At 45.9% G+C, this 23,649-nt stretch overlaps 1 protein-coding gene across 1 annotated transcript in view; it reads right to left on the bottom strand.

Moving 5' to 3' along the window:
- The window catches only part of LOC145356921 (uncharacterized), an 89,247-nt gene that overhangs the window by 14,817 nt on the left and 50,781 nt on the right, over positions 1-23,649 (bottom strand). Inside the window, exons 4-10 of the mRNA XM_080209922.1 lie at positions 23,214-23,381; positions 19,025-19,141; positions 14,653-14,760; positions 9,492-9,632; positions 5,527-5,612; positions 3,156-3,338; positions 2,226-2,338 (exon numbers count right to left, since the gene is read on the bottom strand). Of these exons, the coding sequence (XP_080066048.1) occupies positions 2,226-2,338; positions 3,156-3,338; positions 5,527-5,612; positions 9,492-9,632; positions 14,653-14,760; positions 19,025-19,141; positions 23,214-23,381 (916 nt within the window). The remainder of the gene's footprint in view (positions 1-2,225; positions 2,339-3,155; positions 3,339-5,526; positions 5,613-9,491; positions 9,633-14,652; positions 14,761-19,024; positions 19,142-23,213; positions 23,382-23,649) is intronic.

Genomic DNA, 23,649 nt, shown 5'->3' with positions numbered 1-23,649 from the left:
TCGGTTTCCTCCCACAGTCCGAAAGACATGCTGGTTAGGTGCCATGCTAAAGTCTCCCTCAGTTTACCCGAACAGACGTCAGAGTGTGGCGACTACGGGATTTTCACAGTAGCTTCATTGCAGTGTTAATGTAAGCCTACTTGTGACACTAATAAATAAACTTGCCATTTGTATCAGACACACAATTGACCAATGCACTTGTCTGACATAAGGATGATGTGGAGATGCCGGTGTTGGACTGCGGTGGGCACCACTGGGTGGGATGGGCACAAGTTGTAAGACTTCTTACTGACCTAAGGAGAGTTGGCAAACTGTAGTCACGACAGACACTGACTCCAGTAATGTGGAGAATATAGAGTGAGAATGGGATATAGTGTAGGTAGTGACAATACTCTAGCGAGTGGCCTACTCCTGTAACTGCGTAAAAGTGTTTGTCGTAATAGTTCTGTTTTAGATTTTTGCTGAACTATTACTAATTCCAATAGTCCATAACCTCTGCCCTCCAAAGTGCTGGGGACACCTCGGAGGTCCTGAGAAGCTCAAACCTCACACTGGGAACCAATCAACACTCTGATTTGAATCAGAAACTTTGGATGGTTCTGCCTACCTTACATGAAATTACCCAGAAATCATTCGAAGAATTAAAACCACTTCTAACTCCTGGGTGATGACAGAACTGGCACCCCTCTCAAACCACTTGCTAAATCTCCCAATCCCTGTCCTACAACTATGACCCCACCTCCCCTACTCCCCTCCCCACTCGCCCACAGAACAACCCCCGACCAACTCCCACCGTCCTGACCAACTCCCACCCCCCCCACCCCGACCACCTCCCCATGCCTTGACTATGCCCTATTGCCCCCTATTACCCTCCAGGCCCTCTATCGGACTGCTAACCACATGTCCAGCTCCTGAATAGTCTGCCCAACCTCCCGATCCTCCCCAATGATCACCTGACCCTCTGTCCTCTTTAACCGCCCAACCACGCCCCCGACCATCCAACTCCTCCCACTGCCTCCCTTCCCAAAGCCCCTCGAGCTCCCCCATTCTAACCCCTACCCCCATTCATCCCCTATCCTCCACTCCCAACCCCCTCCCTATCCCCTCATCTCCCCACCCAGTCACCACAAGCGAACCACCATCCCCAACCCATTCACAGTGTCTTGGGCGCCAATGATAGCTATGATAGTTTGTAGCCAGGATGTTGAGTAGCCAGTATAAACTGGCCTGGAATAGGAAACTTTGCAGAGTTGCGGATTGGAGTTTTCAAGATTCTTGGAGGGAGAATCAACTTTTGGATTGCCTCACACACTTCGTGGAAGTTGGCCAAGGGCAGCACTGCCAGTGGCTGAGAGCATGCCTCCTACTGGCCAATCGGGTACGGCGGAGACAGAGGGGACTGAGGTGGTGGGAAGTAACTCTCTTTACAGTGAGTAACTTTGTGATACCGCTTAGGACAGCTTTAATCTCCAACCTCTGTAGAGTCTTAGCTCCTCTGAGCGATGAGAAAGCACAAAGCAGCTTAGCATCCTTGAGATTGGGAAAGAGATGATGAATCAATGCTCCCAGTGAGAAAGACTTCATCCCATTGATTTGTTTGGATTTGAAGCCGGGTGCTAGAGATGGAAATCACACGGAGTGGAGATTCCGACTGGGATGTAGGGTATTGCCGATGATACTTCCCAGCAGTAATCATTATCAACAACTTTAACAGAACTGGAAATCAAGGCTAATGTATAACAGGCAGTGGCCACCCATTTTATAAAGTTTATTTATTAGTATCACAACTAGGCTTACATTAATAGTGCAATGAAGTTACTGAGAGAATCCCCTAGTCGCCACACTCCGTCACCTGAGGGAGAATTTATCATGGCCAATGCACCTAATCAGTACGTCTTCCTGACTTGGGAGGAAACCCGGAGGAAACCCATGCAGACACAGGCAAAATGTGCAGACTCAGCACAGACAACGGCCCAAGCTGGGAATCGAACCGGGTCCCTGGCGCTGTGGGCCAGCAGTGCTAACCACTGTGCCAGCCCTACTAACACTGCCTCACAGGATGAAGTTCTACCTCAACATTGTCAACACAATCCAAGACTGATGTACTCCAGACCTGCTGGAAAGGTAAGGTGGACCATAAAATGGGAACTCATGATGGTATCACGTCAGCTTGATGTTGAGAATAGAGATTTGGAAAGGGAAGGATAAATGGCAGCCAACACAACCTGAGTTTTCCGACAAAGTTCTCCCCCCCTCGGGACAGGTCAGTTGGATCGATTGAGATGAGGTAGTTGGATGTCTTGCTCTTCTTCCGTTTCCTCCCAGCCAACAGGAAAACCTGGGAAGAAGGAGAAAGGCTCAGTTAGAAGCATGGTCAATATCCAGATTAGGCAACAGGATGGCATCCGGATTGCAATTCCAACAAGAGACCAGCTCCAGTCAAACTGGGGGTTCCAGCACTGAGTAAGACCTGGACAATGTGGATTAGTGTACAGTCAGCTGTCGTGTGAGCTGGCCAGGTTTGTTATTCTGTAAGATGTGATTCAGTTTGTGTCCACTGACAGGGTGTGTAACGCAAATGTTCCGATCCTTCCAGTTCCTGGCACTCCTGTTTAACCAGCCTCACTGCTGGCACTTTCCCATTCTCCGATCGGCTGTGAAATGAGACTCGGCCGACTGAAGGAGCCTTTCATCACATTGTTTTGGAGAGATTTAAACAAACTCTTCCCCTCAGGCAATTCTGCACCAATATTGTTGGATCAGGATAAGTCCCCAGCTGTCCTTAGTGTGGAAAATTGTCTGCTAAATCACCCAGAGTTCCCAACAGTTCTCACAGGAGATGTTGGATTATTTACTCGTTACGCCCCCCCCCCCCCCCCCCTTATCCTCCCAACTGAGTTGGGAGGATAACGGGGGAACCAGCTAATTTTGTATGTTAGGATTTCTTAACTAGCCAAAGCAAAACTCCCACTGTGAAAACTGAAGTTCAGACTTCAGTAACAATTGCTAAGGATGGTGACAGCTCAGTCATAGATATTCATGTGATCAAACATGTTTCAGGTAAAGACCCTAAGGCCATTCCTAAACAATCAAGATTTGACAATTCAACATCCTGGGAAGGCCAGCAGTTTTATCCATGTTCTGTGGTACTTTACCTTCTTATTCTCGTCTGTGTCCAGATGCAGGTAGTAAGTGGGATAAAGGCCTCGGTCCATGCCTTTCTTGTCTCTCGTGACTTTGCATTTGATGGTCACACCTTGTGCTGCAGGTGTCAACACAAACTTCTCCAGGTCTCCAATCTCCACGATGGGAGAGTCTGCCCAACAGATGAGACTGTCCTGGGAACAGAAAATGGGGGATTATCAGTAATGGCGTGCTCAATGCTGGGTTTTAGACTTGCACAGTACGCCTTTGCAAACAAGGCCTTTTCCATCTTTAGCCATCAGTTAACAGGTTAATGCATGGTGCAGTGGACCTCATTTCCCTCTTGGGTGGGAGCACCTGCAACACAGTTTATAGACCAGCAGAGGACAATACTTCTTACGGAAATTGGCATCATCTTTTCACATTCATGGCAAATTAGGAATGGTGGCAATTTTACCTCCCAGGTGGGTAACTGGCCAATCAAGTGGCTGGTCTGACTGGAGGCAGCCTCAACCCATCTTAACGGCCATCTCACATTAAGAAGCCATGGTCAACTTTAAGATCAGGTCAGTGGGAAGCAATGTAAAATGAAGCAGTTAGGAGATCCCAGGCTAGACATTTGGTAAGAGTGGGGAGAGGGGTTGTAGAATAATCAGTGGTTTGGGAAATGGATGAGAATGTGGGGTCATCCAGACCAGAGAGGTCTACAGGTTCCTTATGGAGTGGGGTGGAACACTCTGACTGCGCTGGACCTCATGAGGGGATAGTTTTAAAATTATCTTTGGGAGTTTTGACCGGATAATTGTTGTTGAGGTGGCCACACAGCTGACTTGTTGGTGAAAATGTTGTTGATTTGATTTGATTTGATTTATTATTGTCATATATATTAATATACAGTGAAAATACACAGACAAAATATACCATTCATAGAGAAGGGAACGAGAGAGTGCAGAGTGTAGTGCTACAGTCATATCTAGGGTGTACAGTAAGGTACAGTAGGGTAAGTGTAGGGTCCTACACTTCCTGCTGCTTTGGAAAAGCAGCCAGCATAATTAAGGACCCCATGCACCCTTGATGTTCTCTCTTCCACCTTCTTCCATTGGGAAAAAGATACAAAAGTCTGAGATTGCATACCAACCAACTCAAGAACAGCTTCTTCCCTGCTGCTGTCAGGCTTTTGAATGGACTGATCATATATTAAATTGATCTTTCTCTACACCCTAGCTATGATTGTAACATTACATTCCGCACACTCTCCTTTCCTTCTCTATGAATGGTATGCTTTGTCTACACAGCGCGCATGAAAGAATACTTTCCACTGTATCCCAATACATGTGACAATAATAAGTCAAATCAAATCAAATCAAATCCTAGGATTCTGCTTCACATTACTGTATGATGCACTAACCTGTCTCACACAAGCCCCTCATATCTTTGCAAAAGCAGGAATTTTGAAAACATGATGGTTTGGGAAATATTGTACTCATGCCATCTTTTCCTACTTGGGTGGGAGGAGCTTAAGTTCCCCTCTAGGATGTCTGTAATGGGTACAGTGGATCCAATCCATGTGGTCACCTGTTGATCTATCTCATTCTCCTCAGCTGTCAGGTTGAGATGTGTTTGATTCATAAGTTGATGGTAGAAGCATTTAGCAGTCAATGCCATGAGTATAAGTCCAGTGACAACACTCTCATGGTCATCTTAACTGGCATGGTGGCACAATGGTTAACACTGCTGCCTCACAGTGTCAGAGGGCCGGGATCAATTCCAGCCGCAGGTGACTGTCTGCGCGGAGCGTGCATGTTCTCCCCGTGTCTGTGTGGGTTTCCTCTGGATGCTTCAGTTTCCTCCCACAGTCCAAAAGACGTGCTGGTTAGGTGGATTGGCCATGCGAAATTCTCCCTCAGGGTAACTGAACAAGCACTGGAGTGTGGTGATGAGGGGATTTTCACAGTAACTTCATTGCAGTGTTAATGTAAGGCTACTTGTGACTAATAAATAAACTTTAAGACAACTTTCCTGTCTCAATTTCCAACTCTTTAATCACTGGTTTATGAAAATCACAAAAATGTCATTTCTATGATGTCTGATGGATTTACCCTCAAAAGGTAGTTAGCCACATGCCAAAAATATCCCGACTGCTTTCTCCTAGATCTTGCTCAATGTCTTTCTCTTGTGTTGCTAGCTCCAATCTCTGACTGACACACTTACTCCATGACAGTGCCTGTGTCCTGTGCATTGAGGGGTCTCCGTTTTGACTCTGACCTGAAATGCACACTTTCTCCCCAACTCTTGATGGACCTGCTGTCATTCTGCTGAACCCAATAACAGGTGATTCTATGGGATCATTGAAATACTTTGCAGTGTCCGGAATAAACTCACATTGTTTGATTTTTTCCTTGAAGATTTTCCCTTTCTGTTACTGTTCTTCTGCGTGCTTGAGTTTTCCTCATCCTCATTATCGGACCCTGTCAGATCAGAGAGACACGCGATTACTCACAACCTGAGAGTATATCTCTAACTGGGGACAGGATAGTGGGAGCCAGGATCCCATACAAAAGCCGGAAGTCAGAAATAAATACAGAAACACTGGAAATACCCAGCGGGTTAGGCAGCATTTGTGGACAAAGACACACAGAATCCAGCTCTGGTAAAAGATCATAGACCTTAATCATGTTTTATTCTCCATAGATGCTGCCTGATCTGGTGAATATTTACAACACTTACACTTCTTATAACAATTCGTCTTAAAATCATAGAATCCTTACCAGGAGGCCATTCAGCCCATTGAGTCTGTACCAACCACAATTCCACCCAGGCCTTATTCCCATAATCCCACGCATGTAGTTAGCGCCAGGTACTCAATTGGAATGGCAGAGTTAAGTTGATTCAATAATTCATAGAATCATAGAATCCCTACAGTGTAGAATAAGGCTTGTTGGCCCATCGAGTCTGCATGATGTGTCCAAAGGTGTGCGGGTTAGGTCCATTGGCCATGCTAAAATTGCCTTAGTGATCTGAGATGTGTAGGTTAGAGGGATTAGTGAATGGATATGGGTGGGATTGTGGTTGTTGCAGACTCGATGGGCCAAATGGCCTCTTTCTGTGCTGTAGGGTTTCTATGATTCTACTCTGCTAATCCCCCTGACACTAGGGTCAATTTATTATGGCCAATCAACCTAACCTGCACATCCTTGGACTGTGGGAGGAAACCAGAGCTCAGGAGGAAACCCACTCAGACATGGGGAGAACATGCAAACTCCACATCGACAGTGACCCGAGGCCGGAATTGGCCCCGGTGCTGTGAGGCAGCAATGCTAACCACTGTGCCACCATGCTGTCCCAGATCAAGACCAGAATCTGACACAGCTCATGAATGTAATTGGGATAACTAAGTTTGGCAATCCGTTGGGAGTGTGGTGTTTACTTGTTTACTTAATTGAGACTTATTCATTAGTTGAGTTATAATTATGTCATTAACTTCCTCCTCTTCCTATATTTGCCTTGAAGCTGGGATACACTTTAGAGTGAATACTCCCAGGTCTGTGGAAGGACATAATTAATCTATAAGGTTGACTGCCTGGTGCGTTTCTATCTGACTCATCATGCTGCATGTAGGCCAATGCAGCACAGACTATCTGCTAGTTGTAGACCCCAGTGGAACCTTCCAGAAGGCAACAGGCCTCTGGTTGAGACTGGAGCTCCAAGTCACATCTTGGAATTACATCTCCCTCCCTATGGACACTGTTGGTGTAATGACACCGCATGGATTATTGCAGCTTATAGGGAAGTGGTTTACCATCATCTTCTCGAGGGCAATTAGGGATGGACAATAAATACTGGCCAACCCAATAACACCCACAGCTCAGTTTCGAATCAAATTCAAATATGCTGAAGGATGTTGGGCACTCAGCAATGCATTTCCAGCCTCAATGTGTCAGATCTCCATTCCCCGTGCGCGAACGTTCCCATAATGGCTGCTAGTTGAGGCACTGGTATCTACTCTTCCTTTCAATCTCCTGAAAATAAGTAAGAAACCCAGAGGACCATCTTATACACACATCCGCCTGAACTCAGGTGGCACGATGGCACAGTGGTGAGCACTGCTGTCTCACTGCGCCAGGGACCTGTGTTCAGTTCCAGTCTCAGGTGACTGTCGTGTGGAATTTGCACATTCTTCCCGTGTCTGCATGGGTTTCCTTTAGGTGCCCCAGTTTCCTACCATAGTCCAAAGATGTGCGGTTAGTTTGATTGGCCGTGGAAAATTGCCCCTTAGTGTCAGGGGGATGAGCAGCGTAGCTATATGGGGTTGTGGGGATGGGGCCTGGATGGGATTGTTGTCAGTGCAGACTCGCTGGGCTAACAGGCCCCCTTCTTCACTGTAGGGATTCTGTGATTCTATGTATTATTGAATCAACTTAACTCTGCCATTCCAACTGAGTACCTTGTGCTAACCAGATCCCAGATAAAACCTTTCGGGAAACAGGTCAAAGCAGTAAGAGTGGGGCACCTCATGAAGTAAAACTGATTCATTGCTTCACACATGGTAGGACATGTGGATCTGTGAAGGGTGAAAGTTCGGTAGATTCAAGGATACCTGCAATTTGGAACATATTAACCCAATGAGGGGGGATGTACAGCTGCTGCAAAACATCTGGCTCTAGCATTTTCATGGAAGGGAGGGGGGTTCACCTGTTCTTAGGTGAGAGAAAGCAGGCATCTTGAAGAAGTGATGTAAAACTGCCATTTCTCCACAGGTTTAGTTGGGAGTTACTTTGGGAGAATGGGAGAATCCTCAATGGAATTCATATGGTTTTCCCCCTTTCCCCTCTGATCTTAGACAATTGGGATACCATTCCACATCCATGCCTACCCATTAGCCACCCATCACTTGTTCGCCCAGTCCCCTGACCACTGATAGATTCCCTGTGGGAGCCATCACAAACAGGGTCCACAGCAAATTACCACGGATACTGGAACCTGAAACCAAAAGAGAAATTGCTGGAAAATCTCAGCAGGTCTGGCAGCGTCTGTAAGGAGAGAAAAGAGCTCTTTTCCAGCAATTTCTCTTTTGTTTTCAGGTTCCGCTGTGTTTGCATCTGGAGCCCAAGCCCCGGTGATCATCCAGCAACAGGGTAGTCATCAGGAGCTACATTCTACACTCTCTAGCCTTGAGGTTCTGAGGGCAAATGTGGTTGTTGCATCATTGCTCTTTGCAAAGAGTGGCTACCTCTGTCCTGCATGATTTAAATCTGGGATAAAGAACATCACACGGTGTCACTAACCAGATACCTGACAGATATTCTCACATCAACCACTGCACTAAGTTGAGTACCGATTACATTAGTGTCTTAGAAACCCTTCAGTCATGGGCAGCATTTTATTCTGTTATCATTACTGAAAGCGGTGATTGCAGAGTCAAGGACCAGAGGACAAGAAATGTTAAAGGTTAAAAACAGCAAAGGAGAAGGTGAGATATTTCAGGAAAGAATGTTCTGGTGATACCAAGGGTGGCTGAGGTGACTTATGGTTTCAATGCCCTGAATCAGGTGTAGGGGATAGTGTGAGGGTGGCGAAATGATGGGATGCAATTTGGGAGCAATGGTGTAAAATAGGAAATATCAAACCGTCATTGTAATACATGCCTGATATACCTGACCCTCTGCTTCACAGAACACATAGGAAGGAGAAGTCAGGTAGGGATGGATCATCGCCAGACAATTCCATCATGCCCATATTATACCATCAGGCAAAACTAGAATTACACACCTCATGTATTTGGGTGGCACGGTAGCACAGTGGTTAGCACTGCTGCTTCACAGCTCCAGGGACCTGGGTTCAATTCCCAGCTTGGGTCGCTGTCTGTGTGGAGTTTGCACATTCTCCTCGTGTCTGTGCGGGTTTCCTCCGGGTGCTCCGGTTTCCTCACACAGTCCAAAGATGTGCGGGTTCGGTTAATTGGCCATGCTTAAATTGCCTCCTGGTGTCCTGGGATGTGTAGGTTTGAGGGATCAGTGGGTAAAATACGTGGGGATATGGGGGTAGGGCCTGGGTGGGGCTGTAGTCGGTGCAGATTCGATGGGCTGAAGGGCCTCTTTCTGTACTGTAGGGGTTTCTATGATTTCCATGTCATGGTATCAACACGGCCAGGGTGCAGGGAGTATAACTATCACCATAATCCTATTTGCCCAGGCTGTAGAGTCTGATTGCACCTTCGAGGTAGAACAACAGTTTTCATTGAGGGAGCTGAGGTTCGGGTGGAGGTTAGGCTGGAGATCTGGGCGGGGGGGGGGGGGGTTGGGTTCCTTGGTGAAGTAATACACTACAGGAATGGAAAATTCCGGAACCTTTCTTCCTGCTCTTTCTCTCCTTTCTAACGGAGCCGGCCTGGAACATGTTGGCCGTGTTCTTCTTCTTCTTTCTCTTCACTTTGGTGGGTTTTGGGTTGGGTTCCGAGTCTTCGTCCTCGTCCTGCTCTGACTGTGCTTCTGGGTGGTGGAGAGACAGACAGTGCGGAAGGAAAGGACAGAGAGATTAACAGCGTGAATCAAAAGATGGAGGAAAATAAATAATTGGGAGTCTGAAGAAGATGAGAACAGCTGTGAAGTTGAACGGAAGGGTTTCCTTAACCTCTAGATGACTTAGGACTGATCTTAACCCAGAATCGAAGCTCGAACAGTATCTGTCCCGATCCAGGGGCGGTGGCAGGTTCTCCCATCTTGCTGTGCTGATATTTTAGCGCGCTTCAAGCTGGGTGTGTGGGCCTCAGTACATCTCCTAGTGCTGGATTTCTGGCTCCTTCAGCTCTGCGTCTAAAATCGGCATGGAGCTGCATTGTATATTCACTCTCTGACTTCAATATAATTAGCGGGCCCAGGACTGGAGAGAAGGGGGAGGGGGTCAATCGAGAACCACCCCCCCACCCCCCCCAACTGCAGAGGGTCAAGTACCCCCCCGGCACTGCCCAAGGGGTAAAATGCCCACGCCCAGGAGGCACCTTGGCACTGCCCACCGGGCATTGGGCAATGCCAAGGGGGCAGGGCCTGATGGGGGCAGCACCTCTGGGAGGACAATCGGTCAGGGTGAGGGGTCCCCCTGCCATTCTGTATTGGGATTGGTGTGGGAGGTTGGGAGGCCTATGATCAGGCTGGTCATCGGGGTGGGGGTGGGGGCAGCCTTCTAGGGGGTCAGGGCTGCAGTGGAGGATGTCGGCACTGTGGGGGTGGGGGGGTGGGAGAAGAGAGGATTGAGATTGCCGGGCAGGGGGAGGAATTGGCGGTGGGGGAGGGGGGAGATTGAGGCTGGCAGTGAGGCAGGGGGACTGGGTGGCAGGTTGAGGCCGGCTTGGACATGTCTGGGAGACCAGCGATAGGGCTGTGGGGAAGGGTGAGAGGGCGGGCGGTGCAGGGTTCACGAGGCCGGCCAGCAATCCAGAGGCCAGCAGACAGGGGGCACTGTGCATGCGCCGATCTTGGCGTTGACAGATTGGACATGCGCAGTGGGCCCACCCAGCGCTACGCTGCTGGCGTCTCCAGCGGGAATAGGCCCTGCCCACTATTTCTGGAGTGAATCATGCTGGTGCATTCTGCAGTGCACAGAGTGTGGGGGATTCATTTTGAAAATCCTGCTGAAAAAAACCAACATGTTTTACTCAAAGAACAAACAAAGACCAAAGAAAATTACAGCACGGGAACAGGCCCTTCGGCCCTCCAAGCCTGTTCCGACCATGCTGCCAGGCTTAACCAAAACTCCCTACGCCTCCGGGGATCATATCCTTCTATTCGATCATATCCTTCTATTCCCATCTCATTCATGTACTTGTCAAAATGTCCCTTAAAAGTCACTACCGTATCCGCTTTCACTACCTCCCTAGCAACGAGTTCCAGGCACCCACCACTCTCTGTGTAAAAAATTTGCCTCAAACATCTCTTTTAAAACTTGTTCCTCGCACCTATGCCCCTCAGTAATTGACTCTTCTACCCTGGGAAAAAGCTTCTGACTATCCACTCTGTCCATGCCTCACAATTTTGTAGACTTCGATCAGGTCTCCCCTCCACCTCCGTCGTTCCAATGAGAACAAAATTCAGTTTCACATGAGTTCAACACTTAGAATTCTTTTCATTCCCGTGATCTTTCCAGGTGAAAACTCCATTGGCAAGAAAAGCACCCACTGCTGCGATTGACTTTGGGCTTCATTAATAGAGAAATTTTATAATAAAGTAGGAAGCTACCCTGAAACTTCATAAAGCTTTGGTTATGTCACAATTGAAGCATTTCAGCCAATTCTAGTCACCACACTTTAAGAAGGATGTGAGTCCTATAAAGGCTGCAGAGAAGATTTACCAGAACGGTTCCAGGGATTAACCCAGAGTGACACAGTAGTTAACACTGGTCCCTCATAGCACCAACAACCTCTGATCATATTCCAGCCTTGGGTCACTGTGTGGAGTTTGCACATTCTTCCATATCTGCTGGGTTTCCTTTGGGTGCTCCGGTTTCCAACCACACTGTTCCAAAGATGTGCAGGTTAGATGGATTGGCCATGCTAACTTGCTGTTTAGTGTCCAAAGATGTGTAGGTTGGATGGATTAGCCATGGTAAATGTGTGAGGTTATGATGTGGGGACATGGCTAGGGGCTGGGTAAGATGCTGTTTCAGAAAATCAGTGCAGACTCGATGGGCTGACTGACCACTTTCTGCTCTATAGGGGTTCTATGGTTCTATGAGGGAACTTAGCTACAGGGTTAGGTTGGAGAGGCTGGGTTCTTCTCTTTGGAGCAAAGGATATTGAGGGGAGATTTAGTTGAAATGTACAAGATTATGACAGGGTTAGATACACAAAAAAAGCCCAGTTTTAGTCTTGACGATGGTGCCAAACTTAATATCTACTCAACCCCATCGTTGCCATGTACAACCAAACAGCACCAAAGCAGGCCATTCGGTTTGTCCTGCCTGTACCAGCTCTATAACAGAGTTATCCAGTTCATCCTTCTCCTTTCTTTCCCATTATATTCCAGATTCTCTGTTTTCACCTGTTTATCTAATCTCTTTTATTATTGAATCTGTTTCCACAGATCATCCAGGAACAACTCACTAGCTGGAATTTTACCAGCTCTGTCCTCCAGATCGCACCCGATCTCTCGGCTCTCGTAATTTTATGAGCGCTGGATTTCTGGTGAGGTCAGATCCTCACCGGAAATGGGCAAGAGGCTGAATAGTTGATTTAAATTTATTTAAATGTCAATCTGTTTAGTGAGGCTGTTTGCTCAATCGTTTGGGCTCACTTTCTTTGTGGCCTTGTCGGGAGAGGTTCTCTCCGGCAAGGAAAATACCTACTCCCCAGGAATGGGAACAGCTGTGTTTGCCTCACCAGCAGAACCGGAGACCATTGAAGTCCCCCCCCCCCCCCGCCTCCCCAGCCAAGGGCAAGGGGGGCATCGCCAGCTTGGCAGTGCCAGCCCACCACCATCACCCTGCCAGCCTGGCACTTGGGCAATGTCCAGTTGGCAACTTGACACTGTCCATGGAGCAGAGCCCATGGGACGGGGCCTATGGGGAAGCAGAGCCTAAAGGGGATGGGGCACGAAGTGAGTGGCCCGATTGGAGTGGGCGGTGGGAGGGGTGCCACTCTGCAATGGGATGGGATTGGGGGAGAGGGGCACAGTCGGTCTGGGTGGCAGCAGAGACTCGATAAGTTTGTTCAGGTTGCCAGGGCCCTGACTGCTCTCACTCTGTCAGACCCCTGCTGCTGAAATTACACATGTGCCGCATCAGAGGTCTGCAAATGCACAGTAGCACCCTCTACAGGCTGGCTGGTGAATTAAGCCCAGCCCACTGCCTGCAGCAGCTAGAACCTGTCTACACCATATTTTCAGTGACTAGGTGCATAAGATTGGGCATGAAAACTCACCCAAAAAATGGATCAGGAACTCTCCCATTTTCATGCTAGCTTGACACTTAGAATCAATGAGACAATGAAATCATGCCTAATTTCCTTAGTCTTCTGAAAAAGTAAAAGCTTTGGTGGGCTTTCTTAACTATGGTGTTGGCATAGGGGTGCCAGGGCAGATTGTTGATGATCTGGACACTTAAAAACTTGAAGCTCTCGACCCTTTCTACCTCGTCCCCATTGATGTAGACAGGCATATATTCTCCTTTATGCTTCCTGAAGTCGATAACAATCTCTTTTGTTTTGTTGACACTGAGGGAGAGATTATTGTTGCCGCACCAGTTCACCAGATTTTCTATCTCATTCCTGTTCTCTGTCTCGTCATTGTTTGAGATCCAACCCACCAAGGTGGTGTTGTCAGCAAACTTGAAAATTGAGTTGATGGGGAATTTGGCCACACAGTCATAGGTGTATGGTAAGGGGCTGAGAACACAGCCTTGTGGGGCACCGGTGTTGAGGACAATTGTGGAGGAGGTGTTGTTGCCCAACCTTACTGATTGTGGTTTGTGAGTTAAGAAGTCCAGGATCCAGTCACAGAGGGAGATGCCGAGGTCCAGGCCACTGGACTTTGGAGTTTGGAGATGAATTTTGTGGGAATAATTGTGTTGAAAGCTGAGACTCCTATTAATAAATAGGAGTCTGACATAGGTGTCCTTGTTATCTAGGTGTTCCAGGGTTGAGTGCAGGACCAGGAAGATGATGTTTGCTGTGAATCTGTTGAGGCAGTATCCAAACTGTACTGGATCCAGATAGTCCGGGAGACTGGAACTGATTCGTGCCATGGCTAACCTTTTGAAGCTCTTCATAATAATGGATGTTGGAGCCACCGGCCGATAGTCATTAAGGCACGCTGCCTGGTTTTCCTTAGGTACCGGCATGATGGTAATCATCTTGAAGCAGAGAGGGATCTCAGATTGTTGTAAAGAGAGGTTAAAGATACCTGTGAATACCTCCGCCAGCTGATCCGCACAGGAGCTGAGTGCATAGAGGGATATGGTCCAAGTAAGGGAAGAAGGTTTTTCTTTGCTTAGTTAGGGCATCATAATTGGCATGGCCTTGGAGGGTTAAAGCACCCGTTCCTGTGCTGTACTTCCCTTTGTTCCTTATCCACCACAGACCTTAGGCCGGAATTGGATCCGGATCCCTGGTGCTGGGAGGCAGCAATGCAAACCGCTGTGCTACTGTACTGCCCCAACAGACTCTCACATCAGACTTTTGAATGGACACATTTATATGAAGTTGATCTTCCTCTAAGCCCTAGCTATGACTGTGACACTACATTCTGCACCCTCTCCTTTCCTTCTCTATGAACGGTGTGATTTCTCTGTATAGTGCACAAGAAACAATACTTTTCACTGTATGTTAATATACGCGACAATAATAAATCAAATCAAATCAATTAATCAGTGTGGACAAATTCCCATTATTTATGCTATCACGCTCACCCCCCTCTCCCTCAGTGGGTGTTATTCCTATGATCCCATGGGGAATCTGAGGACATAGAATAAAAGTGCTTTCAGGTGAAAGGAAAGAAGAATAGAAGAGGAAGTAAAGCTGACCTTTCTTACTGCTTTTGCCTTTTTTCTCACTGCCAGCCTGAAAGATAAGCGTCGGATCCTTTTTTTTCCCTGTTCTGCTTCTGGCCTTCGATTCACATTTGTCCTCCTCTGAGTGTTAGCCAGTGAAAGATACACAGGGTGAGAGGGTGAAGGAGAAAATGTTAGTGAGGAGAGAGAAATGAGAAGCAGACAGAGAGAGGTCAGGAGGTTCAGAAATAAAAAACTGCCCTTATAGGAGACACTTGGCAGCATTTCAAACACTTGAATTTGATCCGGTTTTCACAATTGTCCCAATGCCCAACAACCACAGCAATAAAAAGAGACATGATCAGTTTAACATCTCATGGCATCTCTGGCCCTTTGGTGTAGGAAAGGCAGAAACTAAAATCGCAGCAAAAGCCAGTCACCTGATTCTGACACAAAGTAATTAAAACTTCAGTTTAAGACCTGACATACCAATTGTTCAAAGCCTGTTGTAGGCACCCGGCTAGTGAGACCTGAGCACAGACAGTGCCAGTCAGATAGACCTTCCTACCCCATCATATAGTCAATCAGGAAGAAAACTACATATATCATGTGTATATTTGTCAATGTGTGTGTACATTTGTATGTTTACTTATTCGTGTGTTTGTGCATGTGTGTGCATGTGTGTGTTGTGTCTGCGTGCACATGCACACAAGTGTGTGTGTGTGTGTGTATAGATATGTGTATGTGTGTTTGTGCGTGTACATTTGTATGCATATATATTCTTGTATTTGTGTATGTGTGTCTCTGTGTGTGCGTGTGTCTGTGCATATCTGAGTGTGCTTGTCTATCTGTGTACGCAAATGTGAAGCTCTGAGCTGGGGCTGAGAATTTAGGAATTATGTTTTGTGACATAAAGGCTCAGATGCTTTCAAGTGAATGTGTCAAATCCTCTCTTAAATAGCAAAGACATTAAGCTTTTACACATTAATACCACACTATTCATTTTCCAAGTTTAATTCCTTTCTTTCCTTCAAATGTTCACAGTTTATAGATGATATGACTGCTACGATCTAATACAGGGACTTCAAGCAAAGCAGGGACATTACAGTGATGAGGAAAATAGGCACTGTGCTTATTGCTACACAAACCTGAAGTAGAATGGTGCCATACGCAGTCACACTGACACAAACCTAACTGAAACTCACAGCTATGAATTCACCAAGTGAATCCCTGACAAATGTTCACAGCTCTGGTATTTATATTTGCAGTAAATTTTACTTTTTTGTTTGTATCTTTCCAGTGCTGAAGTCACGGCTGAGATACGTTCACAGAATTATCGGACAGCAGCCTCTGAATGATTTCAGTCAGTCACAGTTACCTGTGTGAGTTAAAATAATGATGTGGAGATGCTGGGGTTGGACTGGGGTAAACACAGTAAGAAGTCTCACAACACCAGGTTGAAGTTAATTTACAGATCTGATGAAGGGGTAGTGCTCTGAAAGCTTATGGCTTGTGCTACCAAATAAACCTGTTGGACTTTAACCTAGTGTTGTGAGACTTCTTACTGAGTTAAAATAAGCCAGGCTACTGAACAGGAATACAGTTCAGGGCGGCACGGTGGCACAGTGGTTAGCACCACTGCCTCATGGTGTCAGGAACACAAGTTCAATTCCCGGATTGAGTCACTGTCTGTGTGGAGTCTGCACACTCTCTCCGTGTCTGCGTGAGTTTCCTCCGGGTGCTCTGGTTTCCTCCCACACTCCAAAGATGTGCTGGTTAGGTGCAATGTCCATGCTAAGTTCTCCCTCAGTGTACCCAAACAGGCGCCAGAGTGCGGCGACTAGGGGATTTTCGCCGTGACTTCATTGCAATGTTAATGTAAGCCTACTTACGTAAAATAAATGTATCAATGAGATACCTGGAACAACAGTGTCAGCCATGGCTCAGTTGGTAGCACTGTTATTTTTAAACAGGAGATTCTGGCTTCAAGTCCCCAGCTGGGCTTGAACGCTGGGCTGGGCTGGATGACAGCTGACAGTCTGGTGCGATACAGAGGGTGTACTGCTCTGCCTTACGGATGAGACATTAAGCCTGTTTAGGTGGGTGAAATGATTCCATGGCACTATTGGAAGAAGTGTAGGGCACTTATCTCAGTCAATATCAGTCCCTCAATGTCATAAAAAACACATGATCACAATACTTGGTAAATGTTAGTGAAATACAGATGTTTGTCTGGGATGCTGACACTTCAGAAGCAGAACGACATAACAGCCTCTAAATACATACATTGTACACACCCAAACACCTTCAACATGGACTTCTGCAAACATATTTTCCCATCATAAGACTATAAGAAAAAGGAACAGAATTAGGCCACTCGGCCCATTGAGTCTGCTCCATTATTCAATCATGGCTAATTTTTTTCTCATCCCCATTCTCCTGCCTTTTCCCCATAACCTCTGATCCCCTTATTAATCAAGAACCTATCTATCTCTGTCTTCAAAACACTCAATGACCTGGTCTCCACAGCCTTCTATGGCAAAGACTTCCACAGATTCACCATTCTCTGGTCGAAGAAATTCCTCCTCATTTCTGTTTTAAAGAATTCTTTAGCCTGAGGTTGTGCTGTCTGGTTCTAGTTTTTCCTACTAGTGGGAACATCTTCTCCACGTCCATTCTATCCAGGCCTCGCAGTATTCTGCAAATTTTCAGTAAGATCCCCCCTCTTCCTTCTAAACTCCAACGAGTACCGACCCATAGTTCTCAACCATTCCTCATATGACAAGCTCTTCATTTCAGGGATCATTCTTGTGAACCTCTCCTGGACCATTTCCAAGGTCAGCACATCCTTCCTTAGATATGGGGTCCAAAACTGCTCACAATACTCCAAATGGCTTCTGACCAGAGCCTCATACAGCCTCAGAAGTACATCCCTGCTCTTGTATTCTAGCCCCCTCGACATGAATGCTAACATTGCATTTGCCGTCCTAACTGCCAACTGAACCTACACGTTAACCTTAAGAGTAAATTCTAACATATTGTGGTCACTGCTCCCTAAAGGTTCCTTCACCTTAAGTTCCCTAATCAAGTCTGCCTCATTACACATCACCAAATCCAGAATTGTCTGTTCCCTCGTAGGTTCTGTTACAAGTTGCTCCAAAAAAAATCTCTTAGACATTCCACAAATTCCTTTCCTTGGGATCCACTACCTATCTGACTTCCCCAGTCCACCTGCAAATTGAAATCCCCCATGATTATTCTAATATTGCCTTTTTTATATATTTTAATATAGATTTTCATAAGCACCAACACACATCACGTTTAGCTTATCCTTACACGCACATATCACTTGATCACACACATCACAGTCGTATACACAAATATACAGACATTCGGGAACACACCTACATAACCCCATACAACCAAGAATACTGGCACACACACACACACACACACACACACATATGAACCAAGATACACCCACATGCACAAATGTGCACACAATCATACACACACATACATGAACATGCAAACACACAGACACACACACATGCACACAAACACAGACACACAGACACACACGAACAAAGACATACTCACACACACAAATGTGCACACAATCATACACACACACACAAACACAGACACACACATGAACAAAGACACACATACACATGCACAAATGTACACACAAACACACATGCACACACATACAGACACACATGAACACAGACACACACATGCACATACATGCACACATACACACAGACATGTATGCACACATGTACACAAAGACACACATATGCACGCACACACATGTGCACACACAGAAGGACACACATGGACACAGACACACACAAAGACAATCACATGCACACACACAATGCATACATGCACAAACACATGCACACATGCAGACATGCACTCACATGCACTCACACACACACACACAAATACTCATGTGCATGCATGTCACTTGATCACACACATCACAGTCGTATACACAAATATACAGACATTCAGGAACACACCTACATAACCCCATACAACCAAGAATACTGGCGCACACACACACACACACACACACATATGAACCAAGACACACACACATGCGCAAATGTGCACACAATCATACACACATACATGCACACACAAACACACAGACACACACACATACACAGCCACACACACACATGAACAAAGACGCACTCACATGTACACAATCATACACACACATACATGCACACACAGACACACACACATATACACACATGCACACACACACATACACGCACACGCATACATGCACACACACACACGCATACACACATACGTGCACACACACGCATACACACACACACACACACACACACATCCTTAAATGTGACCCCAAAATCTGCCTGACCTTTCTGTTTTGGCTTTTTTTCCCTGAGAATCTTCCTTTTAGTATGTTTTGTAGAAGTTGCCTCTAAAAGGTCTTCCTCCACCCTGTTTTCATTATCATCCTCATCTTCACTCTCTTCTAAAGGGAAAGAGCATAAAGACATTTAAGAACAAATAAACACAGTGCCGGATACGGAGACTGCAGTGTCAGTGCAGCTGAATGGAGGTGAATTATTGTATCATGTTGGAAACAGCTCACATTATAAATATTCCGATGTGATGAATAAAGACCCAATGAACAGCTCCTTTGGGGTGGTATATGAATTGATACAAGTGTATTAATTCTTAGCTGCCATGGTTTCTGGGTTTTCACAGTAGTTATTTACTCTGGCTCAGTGTAACTACTCCACACTTCCTTAGATGGCCCTCAGGATCTCACTCACCCCGAGTACATCCTTTACTAGCCACCATAAACAATAGTGTGATCCATACTAAAGAATCCTACCTCCATACTGTGACTCTAAATAATGTCCCATCATGTCAAATCTTGGGCCAGGGTTTTGCAGAGTTGGCCCAGATCCAGAAACTTTAATAATGGTGCCTGGAAATTGGATGTGAAGTTCCATTCCCATATCCAGCAGATCCAATTATTACAGGCTGGGGGAAGGGGATCAAGTATGAATCAGGAGAATCAGGAGAGAATGCAAACTCAACAGGACCATTTGAACCTAGTGCTGAGGTCCATCAGACCCCATTCTGGCTGCTCCATAGGCCTTATCTCACAGTGTGGGGGTCATGAATTGATGGAACAGATGTGGTTGCTGTTGCAGGAAAGAAGACAAGATCAGTTTAAGTGCCATGGTCCAGCATTTATTTTAAATCCCCTGCCCTTTAAACATGAAAAAATGTAGGCTTATTCTGTCAGTGAGAACTTAAAAACCCTCTGCTGGACTGCTTTGATTGACAGGTGTAGGTAGAAAAACATTACCATCGATTCATGCAGTTTCAGTAGAGGTCTTTGTTGCCTTTTATTATGTTATCATGAATGCATGTCTGAGTTTCAAAAGCCATAATTATCTCTGCTGGAGTTTTGAGTTGACAGTTTGATTGAAAATTTAAAGTGAGTATAAAAGGATTAACTGTCCTTGATGTGTAGTCTGAATAGAATCCCCCCTCACACAGCTGTCAAAAAGACTGGGATGAAGTCTTGTATTAGGCTAAAATAGTTCACCTAATCTTAAATCCAATGGCCGTTTGCATGCACCTCAATACCTAATTATCCCTAATGCACAAATGTGCAAATCTCTATTTTTGGTACATAATTTTGAAGCTTTTACCGTAAAGGCGTGGGAAATTTGAGCATTCACTCAACTGGTGCACATTACCCTGCATTTGCCCAAATTATACATCATTCGCTAGACACAATCTCCCAACGCAGTACTCACACAGATCTTAGTATAATTTATAGATCATAGGTTCAGGTAGAATAGATTGCCTCTGCTGGGGTGGGTCCACAGCATGGTGGGATGACTTTATCATTGAGGAGGGAACTGAGGAAAGGGTAATGGAAATCTGGAAGCTTCCCCAAACAGTTGTGTTCTTACTGATTCTTTGTGATTCTTTGGCTCCCAAATTCCAAGGGCAAGAAATTGCAGATTGGCCAATGGGGATGAGGGTGACTGGCAAGATGGTTAAATGTGAAATAGAGGAAAGCATTTTTGTTCTGTTAGTCTCTTAAAGCAAGACAAAGCTAAATGTATGAGCACCAAACACATTTGTATTTGATTCCATTGTCCACTGCGAATGCAGATTCAGACTTCCCAACAGAAAGCAGGTAGGAGTGAAATGGAGCTGACACAATCTGTACAGTGAAACAATATGCTTGCATTTGTACTTTGAAGTGAAGTTAATCTGTTTGTTGCAATGTACTGGGTACAGATGTTATTACTGTAGGGTTTGTTGTGATGCTTTGGGTACAAATGTTAGGAGGGTTGGGTTTGTTGTGATGTGTTGGGTACAGATGTTATGAGGGTCGGGTGTGTTGTGATGTGTTGGGTACAGATGTTATGAGCATCGGGTTTGTTGTGATGTGTTGGGTACAGATGTTATTACTGTAGGGTTTGTTGTGATGTGTTGGGTACAGATGTTATTACTGTAGGGTTTGTTGTGATGTTTTGGGTACAGATGTTATGAGCGTCGGGTTTGTTGTGATGTGTTGGGTACAGATGTTACGAGGGTCGGGTTTGTTGTGATGTGTTGGGTACAGATGTTATGAGGGTAATGGGATGCTGGCCTTCATAGCGAGGGGGATTGAATATAAAAGTAGGGAAGTCTTGCTGCAGCTGTATAGGGCATTGGTGAGGCCGCAGCTGGAGTATTGTGTGCAGTTTTGGGCGCCATACTTACGCAAGGATATTTTGGCCTTGGAAGGAGTGCAGAGGAGGTTTACTAGGCTGATGCCGGAGTTGAGGGGGTTGAGCTATGAGGAAAGGCTGAATAAACTAGGCTTGTACTTGTTAGAGTTTAGAAGAATGAGGGGAGATCTCATTGAGACGTATAAGATGATGAATGGGATGGATAGGATAGAGGTGGAGTGACTCTTCCCGCTCAGAAAGGACAGTAGGACTAGGGGGCACTGCCTCAAGATAAAGGGGGGGCGGTTTAGAACGGAGTTGAGGAGGAACTTCTTCACTCAAAGGGTGGTGAATCTCTGGAATTCTCTGCCCATTGAAGTGGTGGAGGCTGCCTCGCTAAATATTTTTAAGACGCGGGTTGATGGGTTTTTGATAAGCGAGGGGATTAAGGGTTATGGGGAGAGGGCGGGAAAGTGGAACTGAGCCACGACAGATCAGCCATGATCTTATTGAATGGTGGGGCAGGCTCGAAGGGCTAGGTGGCCTACTCCTGCTCCTATTTCTTATGTTCTTATGTTAGGTTTGTTGTGATGTGTTGGGTACAGATGTTATGAGGGTTGAGTTTGTTGTGATGTGCTGGGCACAGATGTTATGAGGGTTGGGTGTGTTGTGATGTGTTGGGTACAGATGTTATGAGGGTTGGCTTTGTTGTGATGTGTTGGGTACAGATGTTACGAGGGTCGGGTTTGTTGTGATGTGTTGGGTACAGATGTTATGAGTGTTGAGCTTGTTGTGATGTTTTGGGTACAGATGTTATGAGGATTGGGTTTGTTGTGATGTGTTGGGTACTGATGTTATGAGGGACGGGTTTGTTGTGATGTGTTGGGTACAGATGTTATGAGGGACGGGTTTGTTGTGATGTGTTGGGTACAGATGTTATGAGGGACGGGTTTGTTGAAGGGTAATTTAGCCCAGGTAAGTGAAAGTGTAGAAGAAGCTCTTGACCCTCAATTCCCCAGGGTTCCTGTAACCTCCTGCTCCAATCCTCACTGGAGGCAGCTGGAACTCCTTCAAAAATGGCAGAGAACCAAGTACATATTTCTGGAATCTTTCTGTCTTGTTTGGAAGGGGCCAAAGTTCAAGTAATGAGGATGTGCTGCCCTATTGGGGTGCCACCTTTCTGCTGAGATATTAAACTGAGATCCCGTTTCTGTAAATGGTCACATGGAATTACTTGAAGAAGAGGAAAGGAATTCTCCTTGATGTCTTGGCCAATATTCATCTCCCCCAACCAACATCAGTGAAACAGAATATCTGCTGATAGTCACTGAGGTGGCTTTGTGCAGATTTGTTGCTGCATTTCCCTCACATCAGTGAATACATTTCACCAGCCACAAAGCATTTTGGGATGAACTGAGATCATGAAAGTGCTAAATAAATCCAAGTTCTTTGATTATCACAGGGGAGGCAATGGGGCAGTGATATTGCTGCTGGACTAGTAAACCAGTGTTTTCAATAATAAAAATCTAAAAAAAATGATGAAACCATTTCAACAATTGCAAATATGCATCTGGTTCACTAATGTCCTTTACAGAAGGAAATCTGCTGTCCTAACCTGGTCTGGCCTACATGCGACTCCAGATCCACAGCAATGTTGACTCTGAAATGACCTAACAAGACACTCAGATGAAGGCCAATTAGGGATGGGCAATAAATGCTGGCTAGCCAGTTATACCCACATCCCATGAATGAATTTATAAAATGTTCTAGTATAGATAATTCACACATTGGGGTTAATTTTCTAAATGGTGGCATGTGGAGACCTCGCCCTCTGTGTTGTGTGTGTGGCTGATGTACCTTGTTGCTGTTTTTTGGATACTTTATCCACAGTGAAATAGGAGGCAGGGTTCTCCTTCTTCATCTTGGGGTCTTTGATGAATTTGGCGTACGGGTCTTTCTCTGGTTCCAGATCTCCTGTCTCGGACTTTGGTTTCTTTTTCTTTAGCTTCTTCTCTGCGACACCTTCTTGTGTTTGTGCGTAGGCCCGGATGGGAGAAAGCAAGCATTGTCATCGGTGAGAGACTTTCCAGAACAACCAAGAGGGAATCTGCAGAGCAGGAAGGCCTATGCCAGGGAGGGAGTGGAGAATTACTGAGGATCTGTGCTGGTGGACTCGGAGTGGGGTTCACGGGGGTCGGGAATGATGATGGTAGCTGATTGACACACATTGAGGAAAGGTTTGATAAGCACTGCATCCTATGGCTTAGGATCTAAAGCAGGAGCTCAGAAGCAC

Source organism: Carcharhinus amblyrhynchos, chromosome 22, assembly GCF_965287045.1.
Source record: "Carcharhinus amblyrhynchos chromosome 22, sCarAmb.v2.hapA, whole genome shotgun sequence".
NCBI lineage: Eukaryota > Metazoa > Chordata > Chondrichthyes > Carcharhiniformes > Carcharhinidae > Carcharhinus > Carcharhinus amblyrhynchos.
The sequence above is the reverse complement of the archived record's forward strand: the minus strand, read 5'-3'. Positions and strand labels throughout refer to the sequence as shown.